Here is an 18,517-nt window from a genome sequence, read left to right as displayed (position 1 = left end):
AAAATAAACAAAAAACATGAAATCAAATAGTTTCCTCAAAAAGGGGAGTGAAAATATACGTTTTATATGTTAAGTAGACATGTGCTCTGGATTTTTTTTTTAAAGCTTTATTTCAATTTTGTTTCTAAAAGTTTACTCCCACTTCTAACACTAGTTGTCCCTACATTTTTATGTTATTTTAATAAATGATAAAGTTAGATTATTACTGTGAAATTTCTTTTTAACACTTAAATTCTGTAATTTTATATATATCCTTTATTTCCATTCTTCCATTTATATTGAAAAACTTATCTCCACTATATGAGCTTATTTTGTGTAAAAGTTCAAAGATGTAATTTCCTCATCCTTTCTTCCAGAATTGTCTAGCTGTCAATTTTTTCATAGCATCATGCACCTCTGTATTTCTCAGGCTATAGATGATAGGATTGAGCATCGGTGTGACTACTCCATAGCAGAGAGCAATCAGTTTGTCAGAAGCAGTATCTTTGGACTTTGGTTTTATATACATAAAGAGGATTGACCCATAAAACATAGTCACCACTGTAATGTGGGCTGAGCAGGTGGAAAAAGCCTTTTTTCTTCCTCCAGCTGAATTGATTCTTAGTACAGTAGAAAGGATGAAAATGTAGGAGATGGAAATCAACAGTAATGGAACAAACAAAAATATTACATTGCCTAACATTAGAGTAATCTCATTCAAAGAAATATCTGTGCAAGCTAGCTTGAGAAAGGCCAATATTTCACAAACAAAATGATTGATGACATTTTTCCCACAGAAGGGCAACCGTACTGCAAGAATTGTTTGTGTCAATGAATTGAGAAAGCCCAATCCCCATGAGAGAGCTGCCATCTGAATACAAAGTGCCTTGCTCATGATGATAGGGTATCTCAAAGGGATGCAGATGGCTACGTAACGGTCATATGCCATCACTGCTAGAAGTACACACTCTGTGGATGCCATGGTGAAGGAGACAGACATCTGAACAACACATTTAGTGAAGGAGATGTTTTTTTTCTCTGATAGAAAGTGTATCATTGTTGAGGGGATAAAGGAGGATGTGTACAAAATGTCAAGAAAGGAAAGGTTACTGAGAAAGAAGTACATAGGGGTGTGAAGGCGGGAATCCAGGAAAGTGAGGATGATCAAAGTGCTGTTCCCCAGGAGGATCACCATGTACATCACCAAGAACATCATGAATAGGAGTTTTTCGGCTCTTGGATACTTAGAAAGTCCCTGTAAAGTGAACTCAATGTCTGTCCAGTTGGTTCTTTCCATTTTATTTTGTGCCTGGAGTAATTCAGAAGAGACATGGGTTTAAGGAATCTATACAGTATTATCATATGAAGTAAGAGATCATTGCAGGAAGGCCAATAAGCATGTCAGTACTAGCTACAGTGTGTTATAGTTGCGAGTTTAGCTTTTCAAATTCCTCTTCTAGCTCATAAGTCAGGGGATAAAAGAGACACAATAATTACATTGGTAATTTATTACAAATACAAACTCCTGAATCCTATTTCCTGAGATTATGATGTACAAGTTCTGAGTCAGGGAAGAACTATTTGCATCTTAACAAACATTTGTTATTTCAAACTCAGTTGACTCACATAGATACTCTGAATATTATTTTGGAGATAGCAAATTTTAATTTCTTAAAAATGCTGATTTATTTGATTTTATACCTGCCAGTCATTGAGTAACTTAGTTTAGTATTTTACAGTTTATTAATATGCTCATGCATATTACTTATTTTATCACTGTAATTCCCTGAGGGAAATAAAGTTCATAGAGTATCTATGTTTTGAAAGTATTTTGAAACAGAGTAAGTGAACAAACTACTATTTAAATCTTCACTTTCTGACTTTACATTTCCCTTTTTTTAACTGCATAGTTGTTGCCCTCCCTAAATTATGCAAGTTGACTAAGGAGTGAGAATAAGGTATCTTTTGAAATAGAGCTCTCCAGATGATTCTATTATGCAACTGAGGAAGAAAATCAGCCATCTAGTGGAATGTAAAACCAACCATCTAGTGGAATATTTACAGATTTAATATATGGATAAGTCACATGGGAAATCTTTGTAAAAAATTGTCCATCAGTGGATCTGAAGTGAGATCTAAGATCTGAATTTATTAACATGTTGCCAGGTGCTATTAATGCTGGTTGTATAGAAGCACATGAATAGCAAGGCCTTTTAGACCACCTCTCTCTGATATCATTGGAATATGCCACTGGTGTTTCAATTCTGTGTAGGATTATAATTGAATAGCAAACAATGCAAAACTAAACATTTTGGTGGGACTTTGAGGTGAAACTTCTGTGTAAATATATTGCAATTAGTTTTGAGTTCTTTACATTTTAAAGAGATATAAACAACAAAATTACACTCAGGGGAGTTTGCCTTTTATTTCTATCCATATTAAAGTTATTTCTCTTCTATTTGTTGAATTTTTAGTTAGGCTCAATATTTTCCAAAACAAGAATTAGAGATTGGCTCAAGATCTGAGTTGTGCACCATAGAATATGGATATAATAACTTTAATTTGAAAAAGTTTAACTAGTATATATTAGTAGATGACCTTTTCTTTAAAATAAATAACTGAAAGACTATTATTTTCAAAAAACCTCTCCAACCTCAGGACACCTACCTAGCTTAAAAAAATATCAATAGAGGAAAAAAATGATCAAAAGCAGAGGATGCGATTGTTAGATAGCGTCATCAACTCAATGGACATGAACTTGAGCACACTTCAGGAGATAGTGCTGGTTATGGAAGCCTGGTGTGCTGCAATCCATGGGATCTCAGAGTCGGAGACAACTTAGCAATGAACAACAATATGCTGCTTTCTATGAAAAGTCCAGTTTAGGATGTTGAGACAATTCAATTAGCATAATAGAATGTTTACATATCTGTTGGCTATGGAAAGTAGCTACCCCACATCCAAGGTAAGGAGCAACAGCTGCACTTTGCTGAAAGAAACGTGAAGAGATACCCAACATCCAAGATAAAAGAAAACCAAGTAAGACGGTAGGCACTGAGAGAGGGCATCAGAGGGCAGACACACTGAAACCACAATCACAGACAACTAGCCAATCTGATCACACGGACCACAGCCTTGTGTAACTCAATGAAACTAAGCCATGCCGTGTGGGGCCACCCAAGACAGACGGGTCATAGTGGAGAGATCTGACAGAATGTGGTCCACTGGAGAAGGGAATGGCAAACCACTTCAGTATTCTTGCCTTGAGAACCCCATGAACAGTATGAAAAGGCAAAAAGATAAGACACTGAAAGATGAACTCCCCAGCTGGGTAGGTGCCCAATAAGCTACTGGAGATCAGTGGAGAAATAACTCCAGAAAGAATGAAGGGATGGAGCCAAAGCAAAAACAATACCCAGTTGTGAATGTGACTGGTGATAGAAGCAAGGTTTGATGCTGAAAGAGCAATATTGCATAGGAACCTAGAATGTTAGGTCCATGAATCAAGGCAAATTGGAAGTGGTCAAACAGGAGATGGCAAGAGTGAACATCAACATTCTAGGAATCAGCGAACTAAGATGGACTGGAATGGGTGAATTTAACTCAGATGACCATTGTATCTACTACTGTGGGCAGGAATCCCTCAGAAGAAATGGAGTAGCCATCATAGTCAACAAAAGAGTCCAAAATGTAGTACTTGGATGCATTCTCAAAAACGACAGAATGATCTCTGTTCGTTTCCAAGGCAAGCCATTGAATATCACGATAATACAAGTCTATGCCCTGACAAGTAATGCTGAAGAAGCAGAAGTTGAACAGTTCTATGAAGACCTAGAAGACCTTCTAGAACTAACACACAAAAAAGATGTCCTTTTCATTATAGGGGACTGGAATGCAAAAGTAGGTAGTCAAGAAACAACTGGAGGAAGTCAAGAAACAACTGGAGTAACAGGCAAACTTGGCCTTGGAGTACAGAATGAAGCAGGGCAAAAGCTAATAGAGTTCAGCCAAGAGAACACACTGGTCATAGCAAACACCCTCTTCCAACAACAGAAGAGAAGAGTCTACAAATGGACATCACCAGATGGTTGATACCAAAATCAGATTGATTATATTCTTTGCAGCCGAAGATGGAGAAGCTCTATACAGTCCGTGAGCAAAAACAAGACCAGGAGCTGACTGTGGCTCAGATCATGAACTCCTGATTGCCAAATTCAGATTGAAATTGAAGAAAATAGGGGAAAATCACTATACCATTCAGGTATGACCTAAATCAAATCCCTTATGATTATAGAGTGGAAGTGAGAAATAGATTTAAGGGCCTAGATCTGATAGACAGAGTGCCTGATGAACTATGAACAGAGGTTCGTGACATTGTACAGGAGACAGGGATCAAGACCATCCCCAAGAAAAAGAAATGCAAAAAGACAAAATAATTGTCTGAGGAGGCCTTACAAATAGCTGTGAAAAGAAGAGAAGTGAAAAGCAAAGGAGAAAAGGAAAGATATAAGCATCTGAATGCAGAGTTCCAAAGAATAGCAAGGAGAGATAAGAAAGCCTTCCTCAGTGATCAATGCAAAGAAATAGAAGAAAACAATAGAATGGGAAGGACTAGAGACTCTTCAAGAAAATTAAAGATACAAAGGGAACATTTCATGCAAAGATGGGCACAGTAAAAGACAGAAATGCTATGGACCTAACAGAAGCAGAAGACATTAAGAAGAAGCGGCAAGAATACACAGAAGAACAGTTCAAAAAAGATCATCACAACCCAGATAATCATGATGGTGTGATCACTCACCTAGAGCCAGACATCCTGGAATGTGAAGTCAAGTGGGCCTTAGAAAGCATCACTATGAACAAAGCTAGTGGAGGTGATGGAATTCCAGTTGAGCTTTTTCAAATTCTAAAGGATGATGCTGTGAAAGTGATGCACTCAATATGTCAGCAAATTTGGAAAACTCAGCAGTGGCCACAGGACTGGAAAAGGTCAGTTTTCATTCCAATCCCCCAAAAAGGCAGTGCCAAAGAAAGCTGAAACTACTGCACAATTGCACTCATCTCACACGCTAGTATAGTAATGCTCAAAATTCTCCAAGCCAGGCTTCAGCAATACATGAACCGTGAACTTCCAGATGTTCAAGCTGGTTTTAGAAAAGGCAATGGAACCAGAGATCAAATTGCCAACATCTGCTGGCTGATCAAAAAAGCAAGAGAGTTCCAGAAAAACATCTATTTCTGCTTTATTGACTATGCCAAAGCCTTTGACTGCGTGGATCACAATAAACTGGAAATTTTGAAAGAGATGGGAATACTAGACCACCTGACCTGCTTTTTGAGAGACCTATATGCAGATTAGGAAGCAACAGTTAGAACTGGACATGGAACAACAGACTGGTTCCAAATAGGAAAAGGAGTACGTCAAGGCTGTATATTGTCACCCTGATTATTCAGTTTATGTGCAGAGAACATCATGAGAAACGCTGGGTTGGAGGAAGCACAAGCTGGAGTCAAGATTGCTGGGAGAAATAATAACCTCAGATATGCACCACCCTTATGGCAGAAAGTGAAGAAGAACTAAAGAGCCTCTTGATGAAAGTGAAAGAGAAGAGTGAAAATTTTGGCTTAAAGCTCAGCATTCAGAAAACTAAAATCATGGCATCTGGTCCCATCACTTCATGGGAAATAGATGGGGAAACAGTGGCTGAATTTATTTTTCTGGACTCCAAAATCACTGCAGATGGTGATTGCAGCCATGAAATTAAAAGATGCTTACTCCTTGGAAGGAAAGTTATGCCCAACCTAGATAGCATATTCAAAAGCAGAGACATTACTTTGCCAACAACGGTCCCTCTAGTCAAGGCTATGGTTTTTCCAGTAGTCATGTATGGATGTGAGAGTTGGACTGTGAAGAAAGCTGAGCACTGAAGAATTGATGCTTTTGAACTGTGGTGTTGGAGAAGACTCTTGAGAATCCCTTGGACTGCAAGGAGATCCAACCAGTCCATGCTGAAGGAGATCAACCCTGGAATTTCTTTGGAAAGAATGATGCTAAAGCTGAAACTCCAGTACTTTGGCCACCTGATGCGAAGAGTTGACTCATTGGAAAAGACTCTGGTGTTGGGAGGGATTGGGGGCAGGAGGAGAAGGGGATGACAGAGGATGAGATGGCTGGATGGCATCACCGACACAATGGACATGGGTTTGGGTGGTCTCTGGGAATTGGTGATGGACAAGGAACCCTGTTCATGGGGTTCAAATGTCGGACATGATTGATCAACTGAACTGAACTGATAGAAAGTAGAAGTATGAATGTATTGAAGTTGCAGGTATACATTTGTAGGTATACATTTTAAAGAGAATAGGAAGTGTTGGGTATGGCAGGATATACTTTTACTTGGTACTAAGACTGGAATTTGATTTGCTGTAGGCACATGCATCAACTTACTCTTTCTCTGGGAATAAATATATGATATAAGCCTTGAAGAAACTTCAGTCATCTGGGGTCTGAATGTACTGCAGTTTCAGAAGGGAGATGCCAATCAAGTTAAATGCCCTCTCTGTTCTTTTCTATGGAACATCTTCTAAAAGGTGATTCCTATTTGAAAATTACTTATAGAAAATAAATGTGGTGTGCATTTGGTATCCTAACAACTCTTAGATAACTGCTGCAAAATATTTTACTTGCATACTTTTTAAAGAGATACCACTGATCTGTTTTAAGGCTTTCGAATGGAGTGGGGGAGGAGGGAAGGTTAAAAAATGGTACAGAGGAAATAATTTTCATTACTATTGCAATGCTAGTATACCTTTTCAGAACCAGTCAACAAAAATACTCTGTCAAATTTCATTGTGCCTTAAATGTTTTTACCATTTAACTGTACATCCCTAAAATGGAATCCCAGAATATGGGAATAAGGGAATGAAGGGTTTTTTGTTGTTGTTTGTTTGTTTTAAGATTTTTGGTAGTTTCTAATTCCTGTGGCCATGTATGGATGTGAGAGTTGGACTGTGAAGAAGGCAGAGCGCTGAAGAATTGATGCTTTTGAACTGTGGTGTTGGAGAAGACTCTTGAGAGTCCCTTGGACTGCAAGGAGATCCAACCAGTCCATTCTGAAGGACATCAGCCCTGGGATTTCTTTGGAGGGAATGATGCTAAAGCTGAAACTCCAGTACTTTGGCCACCTGATGCGAAGAGTTGCCTCATTGGAAAAGACTCTGATGCTGGGAGGGATTGGGGGCAGGAGGAGAGGGGGATGACAGAGGATGAGATGGCTGGATGGCATCACTGACTCGATGGATGTGAGTCTGAGTGAATTCCAGGAGTTGGTGATGGACAGGGAGGCCTGGCGTGCTGCAATTCATGGGGTCGCAAAGAGTCGGACATGACTGAGCGACTGAACTGAACTGAATAAAATTGGTGTACTTTGTGTCTGTATATTGGCTAATTCCACTTTTACTAGATCTTTGGCATTATTGAAAATTATCTTTTAAGAGTTTTTCATTCTTGTCTAATTCTAGGAGAATTGTTATATAACTATACTATAGTCATTTCCTGGGCCACTATGCACCTGTTAATATATTATTTGTGAGAAATTTATACTAATACAAACTGGTATTTCAATTATTTAAAAACGATTAGGTAAAAACAGAAACAGAACAGTTAAAAACATTGTTTGTAAAACTTAAATCACCCAGACAGAATAGAGAGAAAGACTGGAAAGAAATATCCGAAATATTCATGGTTGTCTTAAGAGACATTTTTCTACTTTTATGAATTATCCAAACTTTTAAAGTAAATGTGCATAAATGAAAAATATAATGAAAAAGAGAAAAACACTTAAGCAGGTGTCCAAATATGTTAGGAAGAATAACTCAGAGCAAAAAATGTTAAAACAGTATGATCAGTACACTGATTGCTTTAGGTGTCTAGAGACTTAAGGCTGAGTTGTACACTGTGCCTTGACCAGTTATCCATGGGAACTCCCTATTTCTGGTAGACCTAAAGCATTTATTATTCCTGTTCTTCATTTCTTCCAGGTTGATAGTGTTTATTGTCTTCAGGAAGTAAACCAAGATAAAGAACTTGAGTTCTTGACTTAGTCATATATTCTCAGAAGAAATTGCAGATAATTGGGCCTAGAACAGAACTGTCACTAGAAGATGAAATTCTTATTTGTTAATGTCAGGAAGTGGCCTGAATCCTAGCTGTCCTCCAATGCCTTTCACCCAATTCTTAATCTCTTTGAAGAAACCACTCTGTGGCCCAGTGCTGTGGGACTTCATCCAGGCACCATTTTAGTATTGTAACAGATCTATGACTTTTCTATCCAAGATGTAACTCAAGCTCTTTAATTTTCTTTAAAGACCTCTAACTGTCTAGATTTTTTTCCCCTCTCTGTTCTATGGAATTTAAAGATCTAACATTTAAAGTGATAAGATTTCAGTGAAAAACAGATACCATCTATAATCTAAATTTTCACTAGAGTAAATAATTCTGTTATCCTGTCCAGTTCCTGTAGAAAGATCAGGTAAGACATTGATATTTTGCAAAGATAAATGGATTTCCCAACTCTCAATTTATAGTTTTTATGAACTCTGATTAATTAATATACAAGGAAAAGAGTATTATTTTAGCCCACCAAGAGATGAGTAATTGAAATGTAAAGTGCTAGCCTCTTAGGCACTTCATATAATTTTTATTATTTAACTTTCAGAATAGTCCCTATATTATTATGAATTTTTGACAATGAAGAAATTATTTTGAGATTTCAAAAGTCAAGTACAATTTTCAGCATCTTATAGTTGTTACATACCAGAACTGATTTAAACCCTTATATTTATTATTCCAAGCTCCCCTTTTTTACCACTGTGTAACAGTGTTTACATATTTATTAATTATTATATAAAATCACTATTTAATATGATGCACTTAACTATCATATGCTATGCTATGCTAAGTTGCTTCAGTCGTGTCCAACTCTGTGAGACCCCACAGACGGAAGCCCACGAGGCTCCCCCATCCCTGGGATTCTCCAGGCAAGAACACTGGAGTGGATTGCCATTTCCTTCTCCAATGCATGAAAGTGAAAAGTGAAAGTGAAGTCACAGTCGTGTCCGACCCTCAGTGACCCCATGGGCTGCAGCCTACCAGGCTCCTCCGTCCATGGGACTCTCCAGGCAAGAGTACTAGAGTGGGGTGCCATTGCCTTCTCCAAGGACCCATATAGTAAACATATACATAAAATATATATTTGCTTCTTTTAAAAACATTGAAGACATTCGTTGTCTTCCACTTATGATGACATTATCACAATAATGAATTTAAATAAAAAACATGCCCCAAACTTTTTTCTCCTGGTTTAGTATAGAGAATTAAACTCTAGGTAGTGGAATTGATTAATTATATTAATGAGAACTCAAAACATTTTAGTATTTTCATTTGCTTTGGCCTTCCTGACTGACACTAACCCTCATATTTACTTCTGAATTCTATTGCATATTTTTTGTTTCTAGTCCTATTTTTATCATAAGCATCTTTAATGTATCCTCAAACTCTTATTGAGCATAGTTTATGTATGAATAATGTATAAATGACCAGGGGGTCTTTCTCTAGATACTTCTTTCTTAAGGTTTTAGTGAACTCCATACTTGTCAGTACTCAAATAAAGTATTCATTAACCTATTATTTGCAAAGGTCTTTTGCATTGCAGGCAAATTTCTTTTCCTCACTTTTCTTTGGAATATTTTGGGATTTAAATGAAAATTAAGTGGTATCCTGGTCTTGGAGATGATGCCTATTTTTTTTTTTAATGTTTTTTCACTTTACATATGTATAAACATATATACATATTTTCAAAATCCCAGGTGCAGTGGTCCCCTCACTCAAAAGTTTTTATATTTATTGATATTCTGTTTTTCTTTTGAAATAACTTAAATAAGAACTTCTCAATTTTTCTTACCTTGTGGCTGAGTTTTAAAGTCATTCACACCATTCCATTCTATTAAGTAATAGAAAACATTCTCAAGAATTTGAATTTTTTGTGCATAATTAAAATAAGGCCAGAAGATTCTAAATTTGAAAGACGATTTATTTCTTCTCAAAAAGAAACATGAGAAAGAACAGCCACAATCAATTAGTCTGTACATGAATATTCTTAAGAGGCACGAGGGAAATAAAACGTATAAAAAAGGTCAATGATGCAACTCTAGTTTCCTATGATTTGCCTTAAAGTTGACACTTACTCAAGAGACTCAGACTTTTTTGGAAGATAATTTAGCACTTATTTTTACAAACTTCATTAGTCTCTAAGGTTGAGAGTCAGAAACTTAGGATTCTCTAGAGATAAAGTTCCCTACTTCTGCTACATCTGAAACTCCAATTATCCTGACTTAACAAAAATCTTTCCCAGCTATACATTTCTTGGTATATTCCGTGAATACATCTATTTAATGGCCTCAGCATATATTGGGACTTAAATCAGAATATGTCCCAAAGTTCTCAGAAATGTTAAATTTTCACCTAAGAATTTATATTCCACAAATAATCCAAGGTCAATGTTGATAAAATCCTAAATAAGTCTCATTCTACCTTTTAAAATGATTTTTATCATCTATATTTTCATTAATTCTAAACCACATAGAAATTATTTTTCTTTATACCAGCATGAATAAATTTTAATTAACATTTTCCATTTTAAGTCAACAATTTTCTATGACTTTTCAGTCTTGTAACTTTCCTTTTTAGTATTTGAAGAATAGTTTTAATATTTGAAGAATTTAAAATTTGAAGCCTTTACTTCTAATATAGTTGGATATTCTAATTTGTTTTTTAATATTTTGAGATTTTGATATAATGACTATTGTTATCTATATATCAGGGCAGTCTAACCTGCTTTTCCTTGTACTGGGAGTAACTTAAGTTTCAACTCTGAATATGGGATTATAGCATGGAGAGAGATGAATTTAGAGAATCTTTAGTACATATGCAAAATTATTTTTCCAAAACTTAACTATTACCCTGCTACAGCTATATTTGCAGAAACCATTTGTATATATTTTCCAGAACCGGAGAATGTATTTTTTTTATTTGTATAAAATGTTACTTTTTCTTCTTATTCTTATGATTGCTAGTTAGATTTACCATTTCCTCTATATTTATTACTTATATTACTCTTTTATTATGTATCAATACTCTTTGCTTAACTCTCTCTTAGTATTTTGATAGTTTTCCTCTTAATTTGTATGAACACTTAATAAATTACCACTTTTCTCTTAAATTTTCTACAAATACCTTTCCAGTTTGTGTTTTCCCTTCTTATTTTGACAAGGTATTTAATTTTTCCTTGAGATTTTCATATTATCCCTGAAAAACATAAGTGAAATTTTCTTCTATGATTTTATTTGGTTTTGTTTAATCCGTATGATAATTATGTTTTATGACTAATGCATGGAATAGACTGATATTTTAAAAATATTAACTATTTTCCCAAAATACTTTATTAAAACATATCATGCTCTTTTCCTATTATTCATTTACCAAATATTTTTTGAGCACTTGTGATGGGTCAGGCTGTAGGATCAACGTTGGGCTGGAATGGGATATAATTAATAGAAAAAGACAGTTTCAAAATTCTAAAGATAAATATGGGAAGCATTGGAAAAGACCCTGATGCTGGAAAAGATTGAGGGCAGGAGGAGAAGGGGATAACAGAGACTGAGATAGTTAGATGGCATCACCAACTCAATGAACATGAGTTTGACAAACTCTGGGGGACAGTGAAAGACAAAGAAGCCTGTCATGCTACAGTCCATGGGGTTGCAAAGTGTTGGACATAACTTAGCAATTGAACCACAAAAATGGGAAGCATTATATTGTAGGTCATGAAATTTCTATGTTTATCTGTAATTTATATCTTGTTATGCTTAATAGTAAATCATAAGTATTTTCACATATTATCAGATACTCAAGAAATAATTCATAATGCCTATATATTACTCTATTATATACATGCTTCCAGAGAAAGTGATGGCACCTCACTCCAGTACTCTTGCCTGGCAAATCCCATGGATGGAGAAGCCTAGTGGGCTGCAGTCCATGGGGTCACGAAGAGTCGGACAAGACTGAGCGACTTCCCTTTCACTTTTCACTTTCATGCATTGGAGAAGGAAATGGCAACCCACTCCAGTGTTCTTGCCTGGAGAATCCCAGGGACAGGGGAGCCAGGTGGGCTGCCGTCTATGGGGTAGCACAGAGTCAGACACGACTGAAGTGACTTAGCAGTAGCAGCATATACATGCTTCAAGATTTATTTAGTCCATTTTCAAATAATAGACATATACCATGCTTTGACAATTTTTTAAAAATTAGGATTGTGAGGTTTTTAGGCTTGTGGGAGTATTTTAGGATTGTGAGGTTCTCTCTGAGAAGGAAAGACCTTTCAGTACACTAGAGAGAATCAATAGCAGAAGAACTGGGGCAGAAGATGGATAAGTGACGTGGAAAACAGAATGGTGGAATTTCCTGCTGCAAAACAGATTATAGAATAAAGGTTGAAGAAAATGAAGACAGTCTAAGATACCTCTGGAACAGTATTAAACACCTGAACATTCACATTGTACCGGTCTCAGGAGGAGAAGAGAGAGAGAAAGGACCTGAGAAAATGATTGAAGAGATAGTAGCTGAAAACTTCCCTAACATGGGAGAGGAAATAACCAGGTCCAGGAAGTGTAGAATCTGGGCAGAATAAACCCAAGGAGGAACAAATCATGACACATAGTGATCAAACTAACAATAATTAAAGATGAAGATAAAATATTAAAAGCAACAAGGGAACAACGATAAATAACACACAAGGGAACTCCCATGAGGTTATCAACTGATTTCTCAAGAGAAACTCTGCAAACTGAAAGGGAATGGAAAGACCTATTTAAAGTGATGAAAGGGGAGAATCTACAGCCAAGAACACACTTGCCAAGAATATCCAGCAAGACTGTCATTCAGATTTGACAGAGGAAACAAAAGTTTCAAAGACAGGCAAAAATTAAGAGAATTCAGCACCACCAAATGAACTTTACAACAAATGTTAAAGGAACTTCTCTAAGCAGGAAACACAAGAAAATGAAAAGACCTACAAGAAATAAACCCAAAACAACTAGGAAAATGGTAATAGGATCATACATGTCAATAATTACCCTATATGTAAATGGATTAAGTGCACCAACCAAAGGACATAGACTGGCTAGGCAGATGAAAACATGTGCGTGTATGCACTTTCACTTCCTACATCACTCTACTTAACCCTGAAATTGTATGTAATTATTTTGTATTGTTAGGTTAATCATGTTTCCATTGTGGCTTGTAGTTTTAATTATCTTTTTTATTTTTTGCCTGGCTATTGATTATGGAAACTTATAAACATCTTTTACTGTTGTGATTATGTAACTATCCCACTTGCTGGTGCTGTCTGAGGGTGACTGAGAGTTTTATTTTCTAAGAGGATATACAACTTGAAGAGTAATAAAGGCTCATCAGTTCAGTTAAGTCGCTCAGTCATGTCCGACTCTTTGTGACCCCATGAATCGCAGCATGCCAGGCCTCCCTGTCCATCACCAACTCCTGGAATTCACTCAGACTCACGTCCATCGAGTCAGTGATGCCATCCAGCCATCTCATCCTCTGTCATCCCCTTCTCCTCCTGCCCCCAATCCCTCCCAGCATCAGAGTCTTTTCCAATGAGTCAACTCTTCGCATGAGGTGGCCAAAGTACTGGAGTTTCAGCTTTAGCATCATTCCCTCCAAAGAAATCCCAGGGCTGATCTCCTTCAGGATAGACTGGTTGGATCTCCTTGCAGTCCAGGGGACTCTCAAGAGTCTTCTCCAACACCACAGTTCAAAAGCATCAGTTCTTCAGCACTCAGCTTTCTTCACAGTTCAACTCTCACATCCATACATGACTACTGGAAAAACCATAGCCTTGACTAGATGGACCTTAGTTGGCAAAGTAATGTCTCTGCTTTTGAATATGCTATCTAGGTTGGTCAGAACTTTTTTTCCAAGGAGTAAGCGTCTTTTAATTTCATGGCTGCAATCATCATCTGCAGTGATTTTGGAGCCCCCCAAAATAAAGTCTGACGCTGTTTTCACTGTTTCTCCATCTATTTTCCATGAAGTGATGGGACCAGATGCCATGATCTTCATTTTCTGAATGTTGAGCTTTAAGCCAACTTTTTCACTCTCCACTTTCACTTTCATATAGCCTCCATAAACTACATCTGAACATGTCCATTTGTTTGCATACAGGGCAAGCCTGGCTCACCTAGCACAGGAGGGGTCTCTTGACCTCTTCTCAGATCCTGGGCTCCACGCAGGGGTCAGACTTTGCACTTGAAGGCATGAGGCACAAGAAGGTGGACATTGTGGGGCTGGGAACATTAGTGAGAGCTTCAGCTCAAGCTGCCTCAAACTCTAGCCTCAGCTTTTCCACTGTCCCATGGAGCCATGGTCGAGAACCTACCTTGGTTTGTTCTGCTTCCCTGATAGCTCACTTGGTAAAGAATCCACCTGCAATGCAGGAGACCCTGGTTTGATTCCCGGGTTGGGAAGATCCCCTGGAGAAGGGATAGGCTACCCACACCAGTATTCATGGGCTTCCCTTGTGGCTCAGCTGGTAAAAAATCTGCCTGCAATGTGGAAGACCTGGATCCAATCCCTGGGTTGGAAAGATCCCCTGGAGAAGGGAAAGGTAACCCACTCCAGTTCTGGCCTGGAGAATTCCATGGACTGTATAGCCCATGGGGTCACAAAGAGTCAGACACAACTGAGCAACTTTCACTATGTAACTACTGTTTATTTTAATACCAGTGTATCATGATTGATCAACAGAAAATAATAGAATTCTTTATCACTACAACTACCATTTAATAGAAAATCCTGTAATCACTTTTTAAAATCCAACTGCACTTTAGAATTTTCTTGGAATTTGTTTAAAAAATACAAATGCCCTGGTAATGGTTTTGTTTTCCAAAACTCCAGATGTGATTCTAACAAGCAGCTCTGTTTTAAAAAACTGAACTATATGATGATCTTTAACTTTTATCTAGTTTCACTTTTCTATTTCATATTCAGTACTCCTATTTCATTAAATTTGTTTTCCAATTTCTCCATCTCTTTTTGTTGTTCTTTCTCAAGCCTTTATCAAAATGTAATAGAAAAGATTTTATATACATATATATAAATAGTATGTATAATATATACAAGTATATTAAAAACTTATGAATTTTTGCTTAGCTAAATAATTCATGCCAGTTTGATCCCACTTGTTTGACTAAGTATAAATAGAATGCTGCTGCTGCTGCTGCTGCTGTTAAGTCACTTCAGTCGTGTCCGACTCTGTGCGACCCCATCAGGCTCCGCCGTCCCTGGGATTCTCCAGGCAAGAACACTGGAGTGGGTTGCCATTGCCTTCTCCGAATAGAATGCTAGATTCCTAATTTATATTCACTCAAAAACTTTGATATATTTCCATTTATTCTTGCATCTGATATTACTGATGAAAATCTAGAAAACTTATTATTTTGGTGATTAAAAAAAAATGAACGAGGCTTGAAACTTCTAATCCAATTCTGAGGATATAAAGAAATACTATGTTGTAAAAAATATACCAGGAAATTAACATGTGATAAAGTATCACAAACAAAGCTAGTGGAGGTAATGGAATTCCAGTTGAGCTATTTCAAATCCTGGAAAATAATGCTGTGAAAGTGCTGCAGTCAGTATGCCAGCAAATTTGGAAAATTCAGCAGTGGCCACAGGACTGGAAAAGGTCAGTTTTCATTCCAATCCCCAAAAGAGGCAACGCCAAAGAATGTCAAAACTACCACACAATTGCACTCATCTCACATGCTAGTAAAGTAATGCTCAAAATTCTCCAAGCCAGGCTTCAGCAGTACATGAACCATGAACTTCCAGATGTTCAAGCTGGTTTTAGAAAAGGCAGAGGAACAAGAGATCAAATTTCCAACATCCTCTGAATCATGGGAAAAGCAAGAGAGTTCCAGAAAAACATCTATTTCTGCTTTCTTGACTATGCCAAAGCCTTTGACTGTGTGGATCACAATAAACTGGAAAATTCTGAAAGAGATGGGAATACCAGACCACCTGACCTGCCTCTTGAGAAACCTATATGCACATCAGGAAGCAACAGTTAGAACTGGACATGGAACAACAGACTTGTTCCAAATAGGAAAAGGAGTACGTCAAGGCTGTATATTGTCACTCTGCTTATTTAACTTATATTCAGAGTACATCATAAGAAACGCTGGGCTGGAAGAAGCACAAGCTGGAATCAAGATTGCCGGGAGAAATATCAATAACCTCAGATATGCAGATGACACCACCCTTATGACAGAAAGTGAAGAGGAACTAAAAAGCCTCTTGATGAAAGTGAAAGAAGAGAGTGAAAAAGTTGGTTTAAAGCTCAACATTCAGAACACTAAGATCATGGCATCTGGTCCTATCACTTCATGGGAAATAGATGGGGTAACCTTGTCAGACTTTATTTTTTGGGGCTCCAAAATCACTGCAGATGGAGATTGCAGCCAGGAAATTAAAGACGCTTACTCCTTGGAAGGAAAGTTATGACCAACCTAGTTAGCATATTCAAAAGCAGAGATATTAGTTTGCCAACAAAGGTCTGTCTAGTCAAGGCTATGGTTTTTCCAGTAGTCATGTATGGATGTGAGAGTTGGACTGTGAAGAAAGCTGAGCATCAAAGAATTGATGCTTTTGAACTGTGGTGTCGGAGAAGACTCTTGAGAGTCCCTTGGACTATAACGAGATCCAACCAGTCCATCCTAAAGATCATTCCTGGGTGTTCATTGAAAGGACTGATGCTGAAGCTGAAACTCCAGTACTTTGGCCACCTCATGCAAAGAGTTGACTCATTGGAAAAGACTGATGCTGGGAGGGATTGGGGGCAGGAGGAGAAGGGGACGACAGAGGATGAAATGGCTGGATGGCATCACCAGCTCGATGGACGTGCGTTTTAGTGAACTTTGGGAGTTGGTGATGCACAGGGATGCCTGGCGTGCTGCAATTCATGGGGTCACAAAGAGTCGGACATGACTGAGTGACTGAACTGAACTGAACTGAAAGTATTATTAACTAAAGATTTTGTTCAAATTTCACAAAATTTTGTGCTAGTACCCATTGTTTTCTTACCTTATTCAAGATTCTGAATTGTACTTAGTTACATTGAGCAGCTTCCAACAAAATATGATAAATTCTCTTTTCATTTTTACTGTTACAATTATTTTCCAATTTTCCTTGTTATGGCTTCTTAGATATACCCATCATTTAAACGTGGAAAATTTAGTTTCCAAATATGGAGTTTTAAAAGTATATTTGATATTAATTTCTCATTTAAATCCTTCATTCTCTGCAATTACCTTTGTTTTCTTTGAATCTTTTAACTTTACTGAGTCTTTCAATAGCCAAGTCAAAGATATCTCTTGGTAAATGTTACATTGCACTTGAAAATATGTGGGTTATTTTCAAATATCTTTTGTTATGGATTTCTAAAATTAATTCCACAGTGATAAGAGAACAGACTTTGTATGATTTCTATACCTTTAGACCATGACATTGTTGCGTCTTGTTTTATGTCCCTGATAAGTTGCAGTGTCTTCTGGTTTATAGTCTATGGGAATCTGAATAGAATTTGTATCCTGCTATTGTGGGAAAATTGTATCAATCTTAATTATGTTGAATTGGTTCATAGTGCTTTTCAGAGCACTATCCTACTTTTATGTCTGTTCATTTCTACTAATTTTTGAGAGTTTGTTACTAAAACTCCAATTAACAATCTTAATTCATCTACTTAAAAATCATTGTAATTAGTGGTGGAATTATATGTAACTTTGTTCTGTATGTTCCAGTAAGTCAGTCAGTTCAGTCACTTAGTTGTGTCTGATTCTTTGCTACCCCAGGACTGCAGCACACTAGGCTTCCCTGTCCATCACCAGCTCTCAGAACTTGCTCAAACTCATGCCCATTGAATTGATGATGCCATCTAACCATCTCATCCTCTGTTGTCCTCTTCTCCTCCCACCTTCAATCTTTCCCAGCATCAGGGTCTTTTCCAATGAATCAGTTCTTTGCATCAGGTGGCCAAATTATTGGAGTTTCAGCTTTATCACCAGTCCTTCCAATGAATATTCAGGACTGATTTCCTTTAGGATTGACTGGTTTGATTTCCTTGCTGTCCAAGGGACTCTCAAGTCTTCTCCAATATCTGTGTATCTAAGGTTACTGATACTTCTCAACCACCACAGTTCAAAAGCATCACTTCTTCAGCACTCAGCTTTCTTTATAGTCCAAATCTCATATCCACACATGATTCCTGGAAAAACCATAGCTTTGACTAGACAGACCTTTGTTGGCAAAGTAATGTCTCTGCTTTTTAATATGCTGTCTACGTTGGTCATAACTTTTCTTCCAAGGAGCAAGTGTCTTAAATTCATGGCTGCAGTCACCATC

The 18,517-nt window shown here is 37.3% G+C and overlaps 1 protein-coding gene across 1 annotated transcript; it reads right to left on the bottom strand.

The window, feature by feature from the left end:
* Positions 1–340: 340 nt before the first annotated feature.
* LOC120864078 (olfactory receptor 13D1-like) lies at positions 341–1,276 on the bottom strand. Its single transcript, XM_040240908.1, has one exon. The coding sequence runs from the start codon at positions 1,274–1,276 to the stop codon at positions 341–343; it is 936 nt and encodes a 311-aa protein (XP_040096842.1).
* Between the last annotated feature and the right edge of the window lie 17,241 nt (positions 1,277–18,517).

This window comes from Oryx dammah, unplaced genomic scaffold (assembly GCF_014754425.2).
Source record: "Oryx dammah isolate SB20612 unplaced genomic scaffold, SCBI_Odam_1.1 HiC_scaffold_1, whole genome shotgun sequence".
In the NCBI taxonomy this organism is placed as follows: Eukaryota; Metazoa; Chordata; class Mammalia; order Artiodactyla; family Bovidae; genus Oryx; species Oryx dammah.
This window is presented reverse-complemented; position numbering and strand designations above follow the sequence as displayed.

What these genes read in the sequence shown, in the direction of transcription:
- LOC120864078 (XM_040240908.1), bottom strand. Translation starts at nt 1,276, where the DNA reads ATGGAAAGAACCAACTGGACAGACATTGAGTTCACTTTACAGGGACTT.